General features: G+C 34.9%; 2 protein-coding genes across 3 annotated transcripts in view; one reads left to right on the forward strand and one right to left on the reverse strand.

Moving 5' to 3' along the window:
* The first annotated feature begins 3,958 nt into the window (after positions 1 to 3,958).
* On the forward strand, positions 3,959 to 9,151 carry LOC145575052 (uncharacterized). Its single transcript, XM_081632984.1, has 2 exons — positions 3,959 to 5,154; positions 8,218 to 9,151. The coding sequence occupies exons 1-2, from the start codon at positions 4,191 to 4,193 to the stop codon at positions 8,919 to 8,921; spliced, it is 1,668 nt and encodes a 555-aa protein (XP_081489110.1). The 5' UTR covers positions 3,959 to 4,190; the 3' UTR covers positions 8,922 to 9,151.
* A 1,248-nt stretch (positions 9,152 to 10,399) lies between these two features.
* LOC145575053 (peroxisome biogenesis protein 5-like) overlaps positions 10,400 to 23,431 on the reverse strand; it is a 28,917-nt gene continuing 15,885 nt past the window's right edge. Inside the window, exons 8-16 of one of the 2 annotated variants that reach the window (XM_081632986.1) lie at positions 20,545 to 20,735; positions 20,153 to 20,399; positions 19,686 to 19,770; positions 19,190 to 19,299; positions 13,739 to 13,963; positions 11,980 to 12,045; positions 11,024 to 11,118; positions 10,848 to 10,950; positions 10,400 to 10,768 (exon numbers count right to left, since the gene is read on the reverse strand). In XM_081632986.1, coding sequence (XP_081489112.1) covers positions 10,872 to 10,950; positions 11,024 to 11,118; positions 11,980 to 12,045; positions 13,739 to 13,963; positions 19,190 to 19,299; positions 19,686 to 19,770; positions 20,153 to 20,399; positions 20,545 to 20,735 — 1,098 coding nt within the window. In that variant the 3' untranslated portion in view covers positions 10,400 to 10,768; positions 10,848 to 10,871. Of the gene's footprint in view, positions 10,951 to 11,023; positions 11,119 to 11,979; positions 12,046 to 13,738; positions 13,964 to 19,189; positions 19,300 to 19,685; positions 19,771 to 20,152; positions 20,400 to 20,544; positions 20,736 to 23,431 lie in introns of both variants that reach the window. The other variant, XM_081632985.1, reaches the window with a different exon arrangement.

Below are 23,431 nucleotides of genomic sequence, written 5' to 3' on the forward strand. Positions count from 1 at the left end.
TTTTATCAGAATTTTTATTAATTATCTGAATTTTTTTTGTCATATATATCATGTATTGAAGACTACTCACAAAGTTTAGCTATTGGGCCAATTAAGGTTCGTTCCTATACTCTAGCATAAATAATTTAGTGGGATTGTTTATATTGTTGCTAAAATTTGTAAGTTATGTGACTTGATTTGATTTACTTTCAGTTTAGATCAACAATGTTTATCACAATTTATGTGCTTTTTATTGATTGTGAAAGTAGGGAAATTAAAATTGGATCATTTTCATGTTAAGGTTCTAATGTAGTTTATGATGAGATTAGAACATGTTCTGTATTCAAGTGGAAAATTGCATTCAATTTTTGTGATTGCTTTACCTTGGTAGAATAATTGGTATATTTCATATTTTATAGTTTGTCTATGTTTTATCATCTTTGAAATTGATGTAGAAATCAGTTGAATGAAATTTTTGCCGTCTTATAATGATTAGATGGCACCCAACAACAAAAGAGTGAATGACGAAACAGAAGGTGGGGTGAATCGGGCTAATTGGTCTAAAGAAAATTTACATGTGGGTTCTGTGATTTGTGTATCAAATTTGAGGAGAGGAGTAAGGGTAAGCGTGGTTCCACAACCTCACAACGAATGCCATGGAAGGTGTTAGAGGTAGAGTTTCAAAAAAAGACTTAGTATATGAAAAGAACAAACTAAAAAACAAGTGGGATCACATGAGGAGTAGATGGAGCCTTTGGAAAGCTTTGAAAGGAAAAGAAACCGGATTGGGATGGGATCATGAAAAAGGGACTATAAGTGCTAGTGAGGAGTGGTGGAAAAACAAAATTAAGGTTAGTAGCTTCCATCCTTTTACCTATTAATTATTCTGCCAATGTTAGGAAAACAATTTTATTTTATTTATTTTATTTATTTTCATAGGAAAATGCCCACTTTAAGGCATTTCAAGATGAAGGGATTGATCTAGATTTGGAGTTAAAGATGGACCAATTGTTTGGAGTTTCAGTTGCTCAAGGGGTGCATAGGTTTACTCCGGTTCAAATTGAAAAAGAAGATGTTTACATTTCTTCCCCTCCGAGTTTTAATGTTGGTGATGTACCATTTCAATATGATGATGAGATGAGTGAGAATAATGCATTTAACAACATCCAATCTAGGAGGGAATGGCAAGAAGTTTGGAATGATAATGCCTCCATTCCATCTCATTCTCCTACTCCACCATGTAATGAGTACACTAGGAGAGGAAGTAAAAGGGTCCTTGAATGTAATGATGTTTCAGAGAGCTCTAAAAGTTGTAAGACTGAAACATAAAAAAAAAAAGGCTCTGGAATGTTACTTGAGAAATTAGATGCCATGGTGAAGGTAGTTATGGAAAGAAACATGAAGGACATGGAATTAATGAACCTTGAATCTCCAAAACTTGACTCTTCTTCTTCTTCACTTGCCGATTCTTTGGCCAAGTTAGTATCGTTGCCCGGTTTAATACCCGGTAGTCAAGAGTTTTGCTTTGCTTGCACCTTAATTGAGGATCCCCAAAAAAGGATAATTCTTGATGGTATGCCAGATGATCACTCAAGATACCAATGGTTAAAATACTTATACGACAAGAGTGAAAAGAAAGAGTGATCTGATCATCATGCTAACTTTATTATGTAGGATATTATAAGTATTAGCTAGATAGTTTTATTTACTACTTTTGTTATCGGAATGTAAGTTTAAGTAGAAGATACTACGTACATGAAAAATAGCATATGTATGTATGTGCTTGTCTCATGATTTTTTGGATAGTAGTTCATGAGCTTGGTTTTTTTTTTTTTTTTTTTTTTTTTTTTTTTTTTTTTTTTTTTTGGTATGAATTATGCTAATTTTAGATGGTACATGGAAATAGCATATGTATGTGTTAGTTATTTATGTGTTCATATTTTGTATGTATTTACCACAAATATATTTCTTGGTTGTTTATAGGTATGGACTTGCAGGTTAAATGTAATGCAATACGTAAGAGACGTAGAAATAATTTGTTTTGGGACTCGGTGGCTTGTGCATTGGGTTATATTTCTCTTTATTATGTAAAATACATACATAAGGAGCCATGCTTCACTTCTTATATGACCGGAGAAAGATGGATTCATGAAATATTAAATGGACATGAAAAACATTGTTTTAACATGTTTAGAATGACTAAGAATACTTTTTGGCAATTAGCCTTTGATTTGGAAAATAAATATGGGTTGCTTCCTTCAGAGAGAATGTCAACACTAGAGAAGTTGAGTATATTTCTATATGTCCTTAGTATAGGAGCATCAAATCGAGAAGCTCAAGAACGATTCCAACATTCCGGAGAAACCATAAGTAGAGTTTTTAAAGAAGTTTTAGATGCAACACAGGGTTTGTCAAGGGATATTTCAAGACCGAGAGATCCCGAATTCAAGGAGATTCCCCACCAAATTGCTAATGATACGCGATATATGCCATACTTTAAGGTAACAATTTTTTTAGATATTGTTGTTCTTATCTCATATCAATGAAATTTACAATTTATTCTAATTTAGTAACGATGTTGGTCACATTAGGATTGCATTGGAGCTATTGATGGTACTCATATAGATGTAATTGTTTCCAAGGAAGACCAATTGCGATACCGAGGAAGGAAAGGGACACCTACCCTTAATGTATTAGCAGCTTGTGACTTTGATTTACTTTTAACGTATGTACTAACTGGTTGGGAGGGATCCGCTCATGATTCCAGAATTTTCCTTGATACACAATAAGTAATCCGAGTTTAAATTTTCCAAAACCTCCTCCAGGTAATTATTATCAGTAGTAAGAATTAAATTTTATTCATTATGTCTATATAATTAAATTTTTTTTAGTTTACTAACATGAAATTATTAGCATAATACTCATTTCATACCATTTTGTTTAGGTAAATATTACTTGGCAGACAAAGGCTATCCTGAAAGAGAAGGGTACTTGACACCTTACCATAAGACAAGGTATCATCAATCTGAATTTCGTGGTTCAAATCCAAGAGGGGCTCGAGAAATATTTAATTAAGCTCATTCATCTTTGAGAAGTTGTGTTGAAAGGGCATTTGGCATTTTAAAGGCTCGGTGGAAAATATTAGCTAAATTGCCAATGTATACACCACAAGATCAAAACAAAATAATTTGTGCTTCGTGTGCCTTGCATAACTACATTAGATTAAGCAAAATCCCTGACCCAGCATTTGTGATCATTGATAAAGATCCAAACTTCATTCCTCCTGAAGGCTTAGTAGATGGTGATTGTCATTCCATGCAAGAGGGCAGACGTTTGAGTACTAACGAGATGACAAAAATTCGAAATGAAATTACTACTAGTTTGATGGCAAATAGGCAATCTAGAAGACGACGGCGTATTTCTTAGACATGGAGTTTTTTTTTTTTTTTTTTTTAAAATTTAATAGACATTCTCATTTTCCAATATCAAAAGGTTGTTTGCATTGTAACATTACAAAGTTCAGGTTGTAATATTTCTTTTCGATTTTATTAATGTTGTGCATTCAGTATTGTTCCAATGTTCATATAAAAAATGATCTCACAACTTCATAAATAGAATTATGTACAAAAATTATCTCACAATATCATTAATAAAATTATATGCCCAATTATACCTATGATGTAAATTTGTTTAACAATAAATACATATATCATTTATGAAATAACTACTCCTTCAAAGTTAAATATGCTAATGTCCTTATTGGTCATTTTGCATACTCAAACAACTTTAAGTAATCAGCTATTTACCAAACACTTTTATACAATCAGCGAACACAATAAGTTAGTCAAATCAGTTAATAAAATCAGCTAAGTTAATCAGGTTCAGCTTTAAGCTTTCAGCTTTCTCCCAAATAGGGCTCTTGTATTTTCTATTTACGGACAGGAAAAATAAAAGGAGTAATATTGGGATAATTTTTTTTTTTTAATAAAAAAAAGAAAAAATCTAGAAAAAATGAAAACTGAGCATGAATAATTGGGTGAAATGGTGGAGGAGGAGGTATCCAGGCTAGGCGCACGTTTACCCACTGCCTGTTGTCCAATGTCCACTCTCTTGTATCGTAGCTCCACGTTCACCACCTTTTCCTTTTCCTTCTGGTTTTCGTTGTCTCGTTGAAATTGTAGATTGGGATCGAAATAGGGTAAAATTAGGACATGGATTTAGAGAGTGAATCAACTGTTGTTGTTGGGGCAGATGCGAATCAAAGGAATGGAAACCACTTGCTGGATTCCGATCAACTTACCGGCAGCGCTGATCCTGTGGAGGCGGAGGCGGAGGCGGACACCAATCATCATTCTACGGGAATCGGGATTCAGGAATCTCGTTCCTTGACTAATAAGGGATATGGGTTGAAGAAGTGGCGAAGGATTAGAAGAAAAGATGTTGTTATCACCAAGGAAACGGAATTGGAAGAGGAAAAGGAAAAGGAAAAGGATTATGATTCCGATTCTACTACTGGTAGAATGCTCAAGAGAGGGTCTGCTAACATTTTGAATGACAATGCTGTTTCTTCAGTGTCACCCAATCACAACAATTTAGCTGCTGCTGCTGTTGTTGTTGACACTTTTAATGTCGGTGCGGATTCCGATAACAGCGAGGATAGCCATAGCCATAGCCATCGGAGTAGCAGCAAGTCATCAACGGCTGCTAGTCATCCCAAAATCTCTCTTCGAGCTTCCTCAGGCTCAACTCAAGCTCATCATCCGCATTCGAATCAGCGCAGGCCCAACAAACCCAACTTGAATCAACCTCAACCTCAGGCTCAGACTCATCCCGACCCTATCAAGAAACAGAAACCCAGAGAAACCTCCCCCCTTTCTAGCATGGAGTCTGATTCCAGAAGTTCTTTTCGCGATCATCTTCCAACTCCAAATCCCTCAACCTTTGATGCAGATGATGCTGCCCATCCCCATCCCCACCCCCTGCCTCCGCCACCACCCTCTCAACAACAACTTCCTTCTACTCTTACTGGAACTACTAATTTTGGTCTTTCATCAGACTCTTCAGATCAATTGTCCTCAACTGCTTACCATGGGAACACTAAGGTCTCCACTGACCGCGACCCTCTTCTCGACTCTATCTTGCTGCTCCAATCTGCCCAACTTGCTCTTCAAACAGGTTTGCTTTCTACTATAACTTTTTTTTTTTTTTTTTTTTTTTGGGTTAAAGCTTTCTACTTTAACTGGACCCCCACATTTTTACTAATATCCTTCTTCTATTGTTCAAGAGTATGGTAGGATCTATATCAATGACATGCTTCAATGTTAGGCTGGATATGGCTAGTAATTGATATTAAAAAGTCTTGTTCATGTGTTTCCCTTCAATGTGAAATGAAAAATTACCTTAGGAGGAGATTGTTTACTTCACGTTAGGAGTATTGGGTTTGCCTTATTGGTAGTGGATTGGCGACATATTCAATTTCTTGGATTTGGTAAGGAAAAGGTGTAGAAATTGTCGTGGCACAATTTCAATATGGCAATTTTGTGGCATGTTTGGCCGGAGGCCTTACTCTTGTGTCTTTCTTGAGCTTCCTTATCTTGTCGGTCTAAGACAAAGTAACCTATCTATATCTAGCGTCTTCTTGGGCTAAAATGGGTCTTTCAAGAGTCACTTTGTATTTAATTTAAAGTTCCCGTTCTGTTCACCTTATTTTCACTTATAATGGTTAATAAGTTCAGATAATGGTTAATGGTTAATAAGTTCTGGTAAGATAATTTCAGGAAAAATAAGTTTAGATAAGTTCAGATAAGTTGTGATAAGGGTTAATCAGGGTACCCAAGTTTAATTTATAACTAAAATAAGTTCTAATAAAGGCTAATAAGTTCAGATAAGTAAAAATCAGGTGAATATAACGCACCCTTAATCTGTACTCATTTTTTTAGCCGATTATGTAACCTATTTTCTTATCTTCAAAAGATAAATTAAAAAATTGAAGAACCTAGGCTTCCAATAGAAAATCAAGTAAGGCTCAAAAGGCAGACAACGTCACTAGAATTAACCTTAAGCTGCAAAATAATTGATCCTCTCCATCAGTAGATTTAAAATTTACCAGGTTTATGCCAAATTGCTAATGAAGTTTATGTAGTATGTGATATATGCTTGCCCTGTCAATGAGCCTTGTTTGCGTGTTTTTCTTCACTATGAACTGGCTAGCTATTTAAGAGAAGACTATTTCCGATGAAAACAAGGGAGCCTTGGGTGTGCTGTTCGAAATTTCGAACATTCAGGAGTTGTTACAAATTCGATTTGTGGTTTTGGTAGGTTAAAGAAGAAGTTACTTTGGCGAAATGCAGCAATGGCAATATTACTATTCCGCATGCATTGTTTTGGGATTAAACTTTAGGGATTGAATCCCTCTCTTTTTGTATTGTACTTTTCCTGAATGAACTCGCCAACATTTCTAATTTTAGCAGATCAAACAACAAAAAACACTTTAGAACATAGTAGTTTGATCTGTGAGACTCTCCATTTCTAATTGTACTTGATCTCTGAAAAGGGAGTTTTTGAGGGGGCACAGCATGTTGGTGATAGTTATTTTACTGTGCTTTGATATTGTAGTTTTTCAAAAGTGAAAACAAAGAAAAAGAAAAAGTAGGTCTGCTAGCCATTTGTAGGTTTAGCATGGTGGTTAACTTCCTTTGGGATTTCTACTCTTTAGAGCTCTTGGATTCTAGTGTGGGGGAATTATCTTGTATTCACAATTCACAAGTAAAAATTTATCAAGAAAAAACCGTAAATGACGAAAGAAACATAACTTTGTATATTTTTGTTTAGCCATCCTCTTCAAAGTGTTTGTTTTATGTTGCCAATCCCAGGTTAAAGGAGGAGGGTCACGGTAGGCCAGCGACAGCCAATGTAAAACTTTGTCACATCAGTTGACATGAGCCACAATGATTGAGAGTAGTAGTAGGAAGTGTGACCTCTTAGGAAGTCCTCATGTTGATTCACGTAGCCGACCTCACTTATAGGGTTAAGGCGTTCAAGCTGAAGAAGATGTCATGGCTAATTCTAGTATAAGATACCAAAATCCTAGGAACCAAGTACCAATGAAGTAGAGAAAGGGCTGCCATTTAGCATACCAAAAGATGCTATATGGTTTATGGAACAAAAAGTAGCTATCATATCAAATTAGAAATTAAGTGACCTTGAAAGGCAAGCTCATTAGTATATATTACTCTTTTTCCTAAAATAGGTCTTTAACTGGTTCCGATCCCCATAAAGTCTTTAATGGATGAACAATGTGTTTGTTTCAATATGTAGCTTCCGTTTCTGTGTGAAAATTATGACCTTTGTATTTTATCAACCGAGTTGTATTAATGGGTATTAATGGACTAGATCAAAATGGTTTGTGAAACTTTGTGCTGCTTATCTGTTGTCAAATACTATCGGCGTTCCTTTTTGAGAGTTATGCTTTCCATTTACATCCTTTCTTTATTGTTAGCTAGACTTCTACTTCACTCCCATTTTGGCAAAGGATTTTGAATACATATATCGGAGGAATCAATTTGCTTTACGAGTTAAAATATTTCATAATTATCACCACCCCTTTAGAATATCAATTTGTCACTGTTTATAAAAAATCCTCAAATTTCCTTTCTTTCTATACATTCAAAATGTTAGCTGCTAATTTATAAATGGTTATCTACTACATTTAATATTGAAATTGGAGCACGGTGATCATCTATGAATGTAGTTTGATCTTTGAGGCTTGAAAAGTGTCATGAAAGTAACATTTTCCAATTCCAGAACTCAGAAACTCATGGGGAATAATTGTTTCTTTGAAAGATGAGCAAGTTCTTCCTATAAGGATTTTTAGAGTCACAGCATACACATTTCTTTCTAAAATCGCTCTAACTTCCCAAACTAACTTCCATAAGCTTTTTATTTATAATTTTGATGCTAACAACAATAAAATAATAATAATAAAAGATTTCTATGAAAAATATTGATTTACTGGCTTCTGTGTTTGTGTCCTAGTTTTATTCTTGGTTTTTATTTCCAAATTCATGTTTTCCTGCCATAGGTGTGATCTGCTAATTGCAAAACATGGTTCTTTTTTTTTTTTTTTTTTTTTTGGGTAATTGTTTTAGATCTAGTTGCCAAACTGCCTTGCGCATCATCTATTGGAGGTACTCAAGTAATTTCTACATATTTTATATAGTATGCATTTGATTCTTGCAGAAGTTCAGAAGTTTGGGGAGATAGGCAAGGGCATTTGTTCGTTGTGTGATGACTCCGACAAGACTAGTGGTGTTCCTGTCTCATTTTTGTCTGTTGATCCTTTAGTTTACATGGAAAATGCTTCTGATGGTTGGAGTGAGTTTAATCATGCCTATTTGAGCAAGATTGTCCAAACACTTGAAAGACAGCTGAATGAAGCCGAAGGTAGCCTCAAGGAGAAGGAACTGAGGATTGCTGAACTAGAAACAATGAGAAGTATGGAATCACCTCAAGAACGTGTAAGGAGCACTATGGAGCAGCAAAGTAAAAGATACATAGAAATGGAAGCTGAGCTGCAGGATCTTTTCAAGAAAAAACTTGAAGCTGAAGTTCAGTCAGTTGTGATAGCAAGATCTTCCAAGGACTTCAGTGTTCTTGTTGAAGATAAGATATTGAGGGATCAAATTTCTCTAAGCAAGGAGCAAGCACAATCTCCAAAAATGACAGTGAGTGTAGAAAAGAAGGCTGTCATGCTACAAGGGCAAGCTGAGAACTCGGACGCACTGTATGGTGGTATCTTGGGTGGTGAAGAGATTCAGAAGATGCAGAAACGGGTAGTTAAGTTTTCAAAATGCCTTATTTTACAATTGGTTTTGCTGGTCTTAGTATTTGCACTGTTTGTCATGCAATTAGTACCCAAATCAGCGGTGGTTGTACCCACTTAATACACTCTATAAATGTAGTTAGGTGATTTCATTTTCATCTTGTAATCCTGCGTTGAATCAAGATCGAATATTAATTTTCTTTTCCTTTTTTTTTTTTTCACTTTACTTTTTCTTAATAGATCTAAAAAAAAGGTACAGATAGATCAGACTGTATTTTGCTATGTAAAATATTCGTGATAGTTGTGATATATATTTCCTCAAAGTCGAATCATTTAAGGAAAAAGGAGAAAATACTTGTATTTTGTACGTAGTCTAAGTTTTACATGCCAAATATACGAGAAAATATTAACATAAAACCAACCGACTCATATTAAGGGTTTTTAAGGCTTGACAATCTTCGAACTCAATTTTTTAAGGCTTGACAATCTTCGAGCTTGAGCCAAGCCCGAGCTCATAAGCTTTGAGATCGAGTCGAGATCTCGGCTCGTTAATACCCCTACTAATGACAAGGAATATATTGACATTTTGCTAATTTATGATGCTACATCTTGGACTTTCTATTTTTTGAATAGATGCTACAACTTGGACTTCTGTGGACAGGAAGAATACAAACCCTACCAAGCCTATTATTCTATATATTATATTTTATGTGATTGAAGTCTTAATTTGTTTGGTCACAAGAATGGAAAGGAATCAAATAAGGAAAATGAGAGGAAGGGAATTAAGAGAGTGATACTCAATGTTATGCTTGATGAGGACTGGATACAAATTATAAGATTCATGCTCCCTTAAGAGTCTACCTCACCCACCCCAAAATGGAGTTGAGAGGTAGAAGAATGAATTGCATCTTATCGCATAGTTCCTATATGCATTTGTTGCATATAGCAGGACAAAAGTGGAAAAGCACATTTAAAATGGTGCTTTTTATGGTTTCAGTACGTGGTACATTTTATGTACTATTATACATGTATATTGTACCATTTATATCTTAGTAATACTATTATATCTCAAAGTAGTACTTCCTCCGTTTCTTTTTAGTTGACACGTTTCTTTAGTCACGTTTGCCAATACACAAATTCACTCATTAATATCTTTAATTACCGATAAACAAAAATTATGAAAAGTTGATATTTTAAAAATATGACGAATCCAACAAGATCCCACTTGACTATATTTTTCTTCACATATGATGAATCACAAAACATGGTCAAAGGGAGATGTATGAATAGTGCTAAAGTCAAAACGTGTCAACTAATAAAAAACGAAGGTAATATAATATTTTGATGTACCATTTACATATTTATTTGTACTATTAGCATAATATTTATACCACTACAACATTTAATGGGTACTTTATACTCCCACTACAACTTCAACTTTATTACTACATTGCCATCCTATAGGAGCTATGTGCTAGACTTTAACCAGAAGAATGAGGGAATCCTCAAGTCTTTAAGGTTGGATGGGGAATCATTTTAGAAAGGATTGGGGGAACTCCAAAATGAAAGGTGGGAAAACGAAATGCCAAAAGAAAAAGCTAGCCAAAAATCACCTTTCCTTTATTGTTTACTCCGAACCAAACTCTTTAGAAAATGATTAGAATAGTGTTAACTTACTAGTTCTTTGTTCTGAAAAACTAAAAAGTCCTATTTTACATAATCCTAACTTATTTCTAGCTAATGATTCGACTCGCTTGAAACAACCCAGTAACAACTTAGCATGTTTTGGCATAGAAATATGTTCCATAACATTTTGTGAAGTGTGTCAGCAGATGATTCATATATATACATGTAAACAAAACTCAAGTTTAGCTCTCGGAGAATCTTCTCAAAGGATAATCAACTATTTCAGCCGTCTTCAAAGCTTTTACAAGCAACTGTCAACATTCTTAAAGAAATGCTGCTCAGCTACAAAATCTAAAAAATGTAATCAATAATAGAGCGCTATGAATTTACATCAATGCTTTATGTCCAGATTATATCATACCATGTTCATAGGGTATAAAGACAGTCAAAGCGGAAATTCTTTCTGAAGGACATCAATATTACGAGAATCACATGCTTCCAACATGTCATTTCTTGAAGCACAACTGCAATATACATGTCATGTGAGCACTCACGAAATTCAATTTAGCAAATCAAACTTCATGACAACAGAAATACCTCAAAGAAATCCTCAGATACTGCCACGCATTATCTGCCTTTGGATTCATTGCAAGCGCACGCACATAGTAACGGATAGATTCCTCGTACATGCCCTGTCAAGAACTTAATTATAACCCTATATTTTTCTGCATGGGCTCAATAGGTAAAATGCAAATCCTAATAAAATTGGGCGCTGCATGCACCAAAATATCTGATGATTAGGTATGAGAAAGTCAAGGTTCAATGGCATAGGGTGCCCCCAAGAACTTCATAAATGCCCATATACCCCAGGCCTCAATTAGCATTATGCTTTTAGATCCCAATTCCTAAATAGGTGAAGTAGCTAATAGTTTTAATACTATACTGCCCTGTTATTGTAAATAAATGGTAGTACTTGTATTGAACTCATTTGTATTATTGTAAAATAAGTCCCATGCCAACGTCCACATTAATGCAACTCCATCACCAAGTGTCCCCAAGTATGTGTTTCTCTTTTTACGCTTTCACTAACACTCACCACCTTTAATAGTTTTGAGCGGTAATAGAAATTTATGAAGAGATATACATAATTAGGGGTGGAGGCAATACGTACAAGGGTCATTAATAGCATGGAAAACAAGGAAGATCCGGTTACGAATAAACACATTTAGATGTAACACAGAGGGTAGAGGCAAGGCACTCAGGACTCAACTCTATTATAAGTTTATTTACAAAAATAAAACTACATTCCTCGCAAATTAGCAGAACTTCTACGCAACAGTCTTGGTCTTTTGACCACAAGTATAACCCCCTATCCTGCGCGAGGATAAAATAAACATGAAAAGGGAGGGATACTGCAGGAGCTCCTAGACTTGTAAATATGACTCTCGAAGTAGAAAAAGATCTCAAGGCCAAGTTCACAATGAAAGGTAGCTGTCGCTATTTCACTAATTATACACAAGAAAAACAGGAATAAGTAAGAAGTAGAGCAGAACCTGGTTGGCATAGCTGATACCCATATTTGCCCATGCACGAACATAATTGGGCTTCAGATCTAGGGCCTGGTAGACACAGAATAAAATAAGTGTGAAAATGTTACACACACACAGAGAGAGTAGGGAAGTGAAGTGAATCATTGTTGTAAACAGAAAAGCAATTTTCAACCAGCACCTCATAAGTTCATAATTTCTCATTTGAAGGAGACCTAAACTCAAACAGTCAAACTCAATCCTTTCTAGCTCCTCTAGTACTTTTCATGGATAGGGAATCATTTTAGACAGTTTCACTCCTTCAGATGACTAGAAGTCTAGAACTGCGAATGATATATATTGATGTTGAAATATTTACATACCGCATAATAAATCCTATGGATTCTGGATTTCAAAATGAAAGGCCTACAATCACCACTAAAATCCTTTTGTTCCCACTTCCTATACCCGAAAACATGAATATAGAAATTACGGAATTACCACACTTAAAAGACTAAACAGAAATTAGAGCTTGCAACATGAATGGTGGTAACAAAAGTGGAAGGCTATCAGATTACCCATGTTACTGCTACATTTGTACAGCGACTTGCAGAAAATATTGGATACTTGTTTGATATAGACGCCGGTAAATCAAAGAGAGGGACAGCTTCTTAGGTGATATGGCAAAAAGACAGGGAGAAATATACAGGTGAATCTCTTATTCCTAAAAATTGTAGCTACAAAACATAAGACACAAACAATGATGTGGAATAAAAAGAATGAAAACGTAGCCAAGTGGACACTTAATATTCAATGTAGGGGGTGTGAAAATTCAAGATTACATATAGCTGAAATGAATAGTATGCTCTTGGTGCATCCAGAAATTAGTGATTAATAAAACCAGGGAGTCTTAAGGATACATTTCCTCAACAATATTTCACCCATCTAGGCTGAAATGCTTTCAGAGTTCCAGTAAAAAACATTAACAAAAAATGTAACCATCCCGCAAATTGAATCTATGTTTGAAATGAAAAGGTTCAAAAACTAAACACTAGAGCACATACAGGCCAGTGTCCTCACTCTATTTATTAAGCTAAGTTACTGTTATTATGAAGGGTTTTCCTTAAAAAAAATTTCCAAACACAAATCTGTATTTTTATTAGACAGCCCTTCTAATTAACGAATGTGAGTTTGTGTAAATCATGCAGCAGGGAAGCAACAATCATAATTCTATTCCATAAAGACTACTTATAAATCTACTTTTGAAAACCTAGTCATCTCATCCCAACTATGCACCCAGCCACCCATAGGCTAGCCATGCAAGTTGACAACAACAGTCATTTCCTCCCTTCATGACTCCAAAAGGTAGCAGAGCAAGTCAGCTGCCTTCAAACTATAACTTCAAGGATACAGAACATATTGCCATATTGGTCATTTGAATTTTCTAACGAAATTTCATCAAGTTAAAAGGATTCAAGGTACTTATGACAATAACCTAAAAAACACAAGAATTCCTAAGCTAATTTTTCATTAGTAAACAGTAAGGGTAAGGGGACTTCGAAATTCCTGAACTAACTTTGGCCAAAAAGAAAGGTATTCAGTCAAACAGATTTGCAAGAGAGAATTAATAATAAACGGATGAATCCTAAGGGATGCCCAACTAATTAAAACAGACTACAGAAGATAGCAGAAATAAACTAGTAAATACTTCCTCCATTTTTTTTAGATGCATCACTTTTGAAAGTACTCCTAGGCAATTTTTGGAGTAGAAAGAATAAGAAGCTACCTGCTGATAAGCATCTATTGCTTCTGCACTCTGAACACTATTAGCTTGTGTGGCACCCAGCTTATTCCAAAGGGAGTAGTCATGTGGTTTTAGTTTTATGGCTGTCTTAAATGAATCAATGGCTTTGTCATATTCCCTGGATAAGTTATAAAGTACACCCAATACAATATGGACATCAGCATCCTCAGGTGATATCTGAGCAGCCTCATTGAAAATCCTTGCAACCTGCAAGCCATGCGCTTCTAGATCATAAACAATGAACATAAACAACTACTAAATTTGCATATATATGGCTAGATTATGATTATGTTTTAAAGGTGGAGAAACATCCAGAACTATTGGACCAATGAGCCCTCCACACTTCTCTTATCCTATCGTAAGGGAAGAAGTTAAAAAAGGAGCACTAATAACAAAAGAAATTTGAGACAAACACGTGAATTTTTTATCTACAGTTAGTCGACAACAGTTTTTAGTAACACATACCCTCTTGGATTTCCCCAAAAATGGCCATTACAAGTGCATATCTATCCATAAACCTCACCCCCAAGGGCCAAGGTAATAAAATAATATGGCAGCTCTATTTATTTTTTTTCCTTTCTGATTTTGCTTTTTATGTGGTGCTAGTGGTTTTTGTTTTTGTTTTTGTTTTTTTTTTTTTTTTTTTTTTGGGGGGGGGGGGGGGGGGGTGGTGGTGGTGGTGTACGCTGTAGGGGGTGAAAGGGAGAGCCCTTGATCTAGTAAGCCCAAGGTAACCTAAACCTGAGAACAAGCCACTTTAGGGGTTCCAAGAAACCCCTAAGGGAACCCAGGCATAATTGGGGCTCCAAATCCAAGATCATCCATAAATACACCATATAGAATACTCCCCTATGATACTAACATTAGAGTTGGCAAAAGCTAACACAACACGAACAAGACATGAAAAAGGGGTTATTATTAAGCATTTTCAACTCATTTAGTTAAACTGATAAACACGACAAGACACAACAAGTTAAAAGGGTCGGATTAGTGTTGAAAATTACAAAACGAACTTAATACGTATAAAGGGTTGAGTTAGGGTCATGTTAGACTCATTCAGCCACTTAAAGGAATATTAAAAAAAAAAAAAAATCAACTTATACAGCTTGTACTTTGATCCAAGTCTTAAAGTCCAAAGCAGTTCTTTTTAAAAAAACATGGCCTAAAAATGACTAAATCCTAAAACCCCAATACTCAGCCTTCATATATCGATCTCTCAATCAAAGAATCAAGCCCTTATACAGGTAACACTCTCACTTGGTCACTCTTTCATAGCAGTCGCCATAAAAGTCTCTTTTCAGCCTCTTAAAGACTCAAAACACTCTTTTACAATTCCTCTCTCTAAGAAAATGGAAATTAAGTTTTTCTCTTGGTTAATTTTTGTAGATTTGTTTACTCGTGCTCTATACCTATCTAAGGTGATTTTTTTTTTTTTTTTTTCCTCTTGCATAGTTTGTTTCCTCCTTTTTTATTTTTCCAATTTGAAGATGGGGGTCATACAAATTTTAGAAGTTTGACAATGGAGCAACCACCCCTAAAGATCATGAAGTTTTGTTAGCATCACCTTCGAGTATTCAGAAGAGAATATGACAATTGTGAAGCTTGTACGAGTATTAATTTTTTTTAGTAAAAGCCTGTTTACTAAATCTCATACAGTACATTTATTCTACGAATGTGTTAATTTTTTAGCAATAGTTTGCAATTTGGAGTATAATTAGGGCCGTCAAAAACTGACACGACACGGTAACCCAACACGAACCCAACATGAAATAAGCGGGTTTGGGTCAACAATTCTTGACCCGTTTACATAATTCGGTCGACACGAACACGACACGAAATTAAACGGGTTAGGATTGGGTTGAAATTTTCAACCCGAAACCGACACGCATAACCCGATTATATAAATGGGTTGAACGACAACCCGTCAACCCGAACTCGACACGCTTAATCTATTAATTAAGTAGAAAAAAAAAAACTGAATTTTTTATTCAAAACTTGTAATTTTGTATTTACCTTCACACCATTTATACATTTTGGTAATTTTTTTATGTACTAGCTTTAAATCCTTGTGGTATCTTTTGCTAAAACTACTAACTTTAAACTATTGTAGTATGTTTAATGAATTAATGATGTTTGTCTTTTTCATTTTTGAATTGAATATTAATTAGTTTATTACATACTATTTGGGTTAAAGGTTACCCGCGTAACCCGTTTAATAAGCGGGTTAGGTTTGGGTCAAGGGTTTTCAACCCGTTTAATAAACGGGTTAGGTTTGGGTCAAGGGTTTTTCAACCCGTTTAACATCGACACGAACACGAACTCGACACGACACGACACGACACGTTTGACAGACCTAAGTATAATTAGAACACAATACACCTCCATAAGCTTTAGCTAGTTACGAACACGAAAGGGTTGAAAATTCCTAACAAAAACACGACCCGATTAGCTAAACGGGTTGAAATGGACTCAATATTGTTAAGACTCTCACACACAGTTAACATAGAAAAACAAAGAGGAATGATCAAATCTTTGAATGAAAATATTAAATATTTCATACAAGCTAGCAGTTTTAGGTTACAAAGCTCCAAATAGTGACTTAAGGTCACAACTCTCTTGAGGTCACAATTCTCTTGAGAATTCACTCATAATCTGCTTGCCTCCTCCTTCATCTCTCTCTATATACATACACGGTATCAATCCCTAGGATGATTGCTTTTGTCTCATGTGCACAAGTGACAACTTCCTCTCTATTTATATTAAATCTGATCACTATTAACAGAATGATACTAGACTACCCATTATGACTCTCCTTAGGTTGGTTTATTACATGGGTTAGGCGGGTTATGAAATTTTTATGGTACAACTAGCCTTTCAATATTATTTTTATTATTTTTTTTTTTTAAAAAAAGCGGAAAAAACATATAGTTGTTTTGTAAAGAATATATATCTGTTTTGTAAAAAATATCCAGCTTTATGTTTTTTTGAATATCTAAAGAACACCTGTAATATTATAAAAAACATGATAATATTATGTAATGAACATTATTTATATGTACCCACCATAATCTAAAGACAAAATTCAAAGAACATTTCACAATAAACAATGAATATTTTATCACAAATAGAAATACATTACACTAACAACCAAAGAACATGGACATATATTCTTTTCACTAGGTATCTTAGTTTTAAAAAGCACGAGGTGCACCGAGGCACAGTTGCAAAGCGGAGGCACGCGCCTCTTGAATACAAGGCGCAAATTTTTTTAATTTAAAATTTATTTTTACTTTACTTCTTTTTTGACATTAAAAATTTATTTTAAAATCAAATTAAAATGATAATTATTTTATTTTAATTAGAGCTTTTTTTTTTTTTTTTTTAAGAAAATTAACTGCATTTTTGTCATAATTTTCTAAAAATACTCTTTTTTTTTGAAGCAAAAATACTCAAATTTAAGCATAATAAATACAACTATTTTATTTTGGAAAAAAATTAGAAAAAAAAAAGAGGGAAGGTGGTCAGACTGGTCACATGATAATCAGTCAGAAGGAGAAAATTAAAAAATAAAAATAAAAAAAAAACTGAAAAAATAATAAAGGAAAAAAAAAACTTTACGTAATGGAAAAGAGTAGAGGTCCAAGAGAGAGAATAGAAGGAAAAAAAATCCGCCTAGGTTGGCGCTGGTATATCTGCTGCCTGAAACTGCCAAATTAATTTCCGGCAATTTCTATCACAGCAGAATCCACCAATTCTTCAATTGCAAAGCAACCCGTAAAAGGGGCTTTTGTTCGAATTATCACTCTAAAAACAGGGTAAAGTTCGATTTGGAAAAAAAAAGTGTTTTTTTTACAAAGTTTAATCCAAACTTCCTTTTCTCACGCTTTTAAAATTGGCGGCTGAGGCCGTGCGCGATACGCCTTGGTAGAGGCGGTCTGAGGCGCGCGCCTTCTGGAATGTGCTACGCCTATGAAGACCGAGGTGTTTTGGCTTACGCCTCGCGTCGCCTTGCGCCTCAACAACGCGTTTTTAAACTTAAGCTAATTATATGTTCATCACATTTTAATAGTATGTTCTTTTCACTACAGCTATTCATTACATTTTAATACGATGCCACAGGCACCTGTAAGAACCACGCATTGGCGGGTTAGGTCCGTGTTATTAGTTTTAAAAATAGCTGTGTTCATTCCTGTGTTTTTGTGTTTAGGGTTTCCAACCAATACAATACAACCCGTTTGTTGACTATGCTCTAACTGAAATACCATTCCCTTCGTCCCATTATAAAGTACATGTATTGATGTTACTTTGACACCCTGTTTTACATTGGGTGTCGCGTGCAATTCCTCGACAACATATGACAAAAATTCCCTTACTATTCATTTAATCTACCCAAAATAACGGCCACTTTTCAACAAAATTTGTGCGGTTGTGCCTAATTAGTTTTTTTTTTTTTTATTTTTTTATTTTTATTTTTTTAATAATGATGCATTGTTTTTAAAAAATTTGTCTTTCCACCTTCAAGACCCTTATCTCTCTCTCTCTCTCTCCAAATCTTCATATACAATTAAACCCACCTCCACCACGATGGATTAACCCATTGTCGCCTCCATCACCGTGTCACTCCCACCACCAGTCCAGCATCTGTAATACATCATAGTTTCTGTAGGAGGTGAGTCGTGATGGCGGCGGAGAGATTTAAAACCAGATCATCGTCATCGGATTTCAAGTGAAAGTGAAGGTAAAACCAAAATTAGAAGAGAGATGACTAGACTCAACGGTAGCAGCAGCAGGCACTGGTAGATCTCGTCAGCGAGTTTCCATTGAGGAGGTAGGTCAAGCGGTGGCAAGGGCGATGGAACTCTGACGGAGAAGTGATGTAAATCTATTGAACCATTTGCGCAGCACATTATAAAATTTCGATTATAACGAAACAAATTATGAGAAAAATAGGAATCTGATGAAGTTGAAGGGGGCGGGGGGAGTTAAAGAAATTAAGGGAGAAAAGAGATAGAAACACAATTAGGGTTTCTGAAATTGGGGGAGAATGACTGAAAGTCAGAAAGAAAGAAAAACAAGTAATGCTGATTTATTTTGAAAAGAGAGGGTAAAAGGTGTGCATGTACCAGAATATATTAATTAAATAAATGTATGTAAGGGAATCTTGCAACTCCCTCCATTGTCCTTAAATATTGTGAAACATGAGAAACCAACATTGTATTATGGTACAGCGAGAGTAGCCATTTCCAACATTTAATCAAAGAATGGTACATGGGTAGAACAGTATCTTTGTCATGTTACTTTAAAATCCCCTTGAAGCATCAGTGCATCATCACAGATGGAATTCTAGTAATGGCTCCAGTAAACTCAAACCTCGTTGATGAGCCAAACAAGTAACAACTCAATAAGCAATAGATTTGAGATGAGGTCACTTACATCAGCATAATAAAGAGAATCAGGCAGCTCTTCAGGTGAAAGTGTCCCATATTTTGAGTGATTGCGAAGCCACTGGTACAGATATTTCAATGCAGCAGATTGCTCCAATTCTGAAGTTTACACATATTTCAATTAGTCATATAAAAACTAATTTAAATAAAAACAGAAATAAAGGAAATAGGAATTTTTTTTTTTTAATCCCAATTTAATTTAATTAACTGACAAGCTTTACTAAAATACAGTACATTATAATTTCTACATTCATCTGCTACAAGTTCACAACTCTGCTTGTGGAAACAAATTTCCACAACGAAGTAACCATAAACGGGTATCCAATTTGTAGAAAGAAAAACACGCAACAGTTTAAAGGTTCCCAAATTCAAAAAAAACAACCATCAAACCTTTACCCACCTAGCAAGTTCTGTTATACCAAAGTATAACAAAGGATGGTAAAATAATGCAAGCGGAAGAGCAAGAAGATTAACATTAGATTTACCATTTGTATGACTCACTCCAAGAGCAAGAAGGACTTCTAGGTTTGTGGGGTCAACTTCTTGAGCCCTCATCATTGATGCTATAGCCTGCAAACTCATAAAAAGGCAGTGCTAAGAAGATTTAACTAACATAATAATAGCCAGTTCAAGAGACAATCTCTTAAAAATTGCAACATATTCCAATAAAACGGACCAGAGCTCATCTGCTAACTTAAAAGGGTCCCCCAAATATCTAAGCATTTGCCATCATATTGGAACAATTTGAATCTCAGATAACAATAATAAAGGCATCATGTTCTTAAAGTTATCCAACATTCAGTAAATTCATTTAATTTCTAAAATCACGGAACGATGAGTCAAAATGTAGAAGAATAACAAAGTATTCATCCCAGCATGGATCCAGCCACACACTTACCAAGGAGATGTACCAAAAAATTGCCATCAGAGTTATATAATGGGTAGCACTGACCTGTTGATCATCATCGTTTTCTGCATGAGCTATTCCTAATAACCTCCAGCCTTCAGCATTGTCAGGATTCTTCAAGACTTCAGCCTCTAAAGCAAGCACAGATTCACTTAATAGCCCCTTTCTAAACAGCTCTTGCCCTTCTTTTAGAGGATCAGGGTGACCGACATAGGGGTTCATGTCAGAAAATACATAGACACCCTTTGAGGAATCTGAATTATGCTTGGCAACAGACTGTTCATTGAGATACCTGCACTTTATACAGAAACAGGGCCAATTAGCTCTTATATGCATAATTATGTGTTATCCAAAAAGTCAATTCATCAGCTCCCATTTGTTATTTTATTAAGTACGGTATATAAACAAGTTTAATTTCCACAGTCAGCTACACTTACTCATCATAAGCACTAGCCCAGCTGTCCATAATATCCTCACCAACTGCACCTTCAGCTTGATGCTCAAATTCTCCTACCCAGTCTTGGACGTTTAACTTGGAGAACTCATCCACCCACTTGTCATCCCCCAACAATTCCTTTTCTCTTCCGCTAGTAAATTCATTAACCCATTTTTCTTCACCACGAGGGAGCTGAATTTTTATTATTTATTATTACACAGAAAAATCAGAGATGAGACAAAAAAAATCCAATCAGATATGGGAAGATGTAATAAACTGCTACTACAGAGAATGATAGTCCTCCCAGATATGGGAAAGATGTGATCACAACAACAACAACAACAACAAAGCCTTAGTCCCACAATGATTTGGGGTCGGCTAACATGAATCGTCATAAGGAACCGTACAATATAAACAGGATCATAACAAGATATTCAGTTGAAATAGTTTGGAAAAAGGTGAGTAAAGTGAGAAAAACAAGAGCATTCAAGAAAAATAAAGGGAATTTTCAAAGAGAACAAAAATAAAAATTCAAGAAAGTTTTAAAGAGGTGGTTAAAACTTTTAGAGTAAAAAACATAAAGGTGAGAAAACTTTAGCAAAGGATATCAATAAAGTTTCATAAAACACTAATGGGGTAAAATAATAAAAGAGAATACTAAGATAAATTTAAAAAGGCATCTATAGACTTTCTTGAAAATGTGATCATATATAACAAAAAAAATACACTAGAAAAGGGTTAAAAAGAAAGTCCAAAGTTAAAACTTCAAATTAATAAGTTCAATTGAAAAAAGAAGACACATAATAGATAAAACCAATACTTTTCAATGAAGACAAACTCCCTTTGTAGTCAAATATCTAACTTAACTCTTTAGAATTGGAATCTAAAATCAATGAGGGTTAATCCATTTCACTTACAGCAACCTTTCAATTGTGGCTCAACTATCTATTTTTAATTTTCTTAGAAGTTTTTAATGATGCTTCCTAGCAAGTTAACATTCTATTTTTGCATCACTTGAGCACTAGCTGCCAATGGCCCAAACAAACATTAAAGAAATAAAAATCAGTTACTAGTTAGATTGGACATGCATATTCAATTGTTAATTCTCATGCAGAACCATAGGAATTAATCACTATTAAGTACTCATTGTTTATACATCATTGACAAAGCCTCTGAACAAGCTTAGTTATTTTTGGTATGATTGTGCTATTTTATTGCACCTAACAAGCATTCGTTGTAATTAATTGGTTGAGGTGGCTTTACTACCAAATGTTGAACTTGGTGCAAGCTTTTTTTAAAACTAGTTATTGTATTCATTGTCTATGTGCAACTTGACAAATTAGGTGTAAGCTTAGATCACTGCACATAGACCCTAATCAATTAGAACTAGGTACAGCTTGATTAATTAGGTGTAAGCTTTCTAAAACTAGGTGCAGTTTGATGAACTGTTATTGTCTATGTGCAGCATGATTAATTAGGTGTAAGCTTTCTAAAACTAGGTGCAGTTTGATGAACTAGTTATTGTACTCATTGTCTATGTGCAGCTTGATTAATTAGGTGTAAGCTTTCTAAAACTAGGTGCAGCTTGATGAACTAGATATTGTACTCATTGCCTATGTGTAGCGTGATGAACTGGGTGTAAGCTTACACCAAGTTCATCAAGTCTATGTGCAGCTTGATAAACTACATGTAAGCTTTACCCACCTGATTAATTGAATTCGAGTCCAATTCGAATCTAACCCGATCCAAAGCAAAAAGTCTACCTCAGTCCGCTAAACAAAAATCTTTGGCTCTAAGAGTCGAACTCGGATTGGTATAGGTCCGGTCCGACCCCAATCTTATATATATCCACAACCCAGATAATAAAAGAATAAATTTTTAAACAAAACCCTAAACAATTTGCATGCATTTACAATAAAATCAGGCCAAAAAATGTATAAGCAGGTTTGGATCCAAACTTGGATTCGGAGATTCAAATTCAGTGGACATCATGGTTCGAAAATGCGGTTTCGGTCGCGATCGCGGAAACGGTTGCGGTAATTCGGTAACGGAATTGATGTGTTGATCGCGGAACGCGTCGCGGTTGTCACCCTAATTTATTTAATGTTAGTTTTTACAAGTTTTATAATAAATTTTCTCATAATTTTTGAAAATCTTATTTTTCAATATATATCCCCTTTTTATATCTTGTACAGTACTACAATAGTGCGATGTACAAGTATACAATATACGTAGTAAACTTACTACTTTATATAAATGTAGTGGTAATTCTTGTAATAAAAAAAAAAAGTATAAAAGAGTACAGTAGTAATTAGAAAAGGAAGTCACGTGGGGGAGAAGGAAGAATAAAAGAGGGAAGAGGAAGAGTGATGGCTAGTGGGGTCAGGTCAGAAGTCAAAAAAATAAAAAGAGGTAACATATAGCTGGAGTAAACATAAAATACGGTCCCTAAACTTTGCCAAAAGTTTGATTTTGGTCCTTATATTTTCAAAAGTATGAGTTTGGTCCCTCAACCACTTATGACTCATCAATTGTGGTGGCTACTACAATGAGTCAGCAAAGTTTAAGGACCTTGCCTCATTTCATTGCTGACTGGAGCATAGTTTAGGAACTTCTAAAATGCTCACTGGACCAAAGTTTAGGGACTTTGCCCTTTTTTTTTTTTTTTTTAAATTGCTACTAAATATGTTAATTAACCATATATACCCTTAACTAATCTAATACTATTATTTCCCTTCAAAAAAAATCTAATACTATTATTTTATTTCTCTATCTAATATTGAATTTATTTAATTTCCCACATTAATTTTAATAACTTTATGTTTATATCTCCTGAACTTCTTACCTTCCCCATTTTTAAAACTCCACCACCCTACATATCTAACCCA

Source organism: Chenopodium album, chromosome 13, assembly GCF_948465745.1.
Source record: "Chenopodium album chromosome 13, dcCheAlbu1.1, whole genome shotgun sequence".
Taxonomy (NCBI): Eukaryota; Viridiplantae; Streptophyta; class Magnoliopsida; order Caryophyllales; family Amaranthaceae; genus Chenopodium; species Chenopodium album.

Bases quoted from the DNA above. Each gene is read 5' to 3' on its own strand.
- LOC145575052 (XM_081632984.1), top strand. From the start codon at position 4,191: ATGGATTTAGAGAGTGAATCAACTGTTGTTGTTGGGGCAGATGCGAAT. The intron at 5,155-8,217 runs GTTTGCTTTCTA...TGATTCTTGCAG, and splicing joins CCAACTTGCTCTTCAAACAG to AAGTTCAGAAGTTTGGGGAG.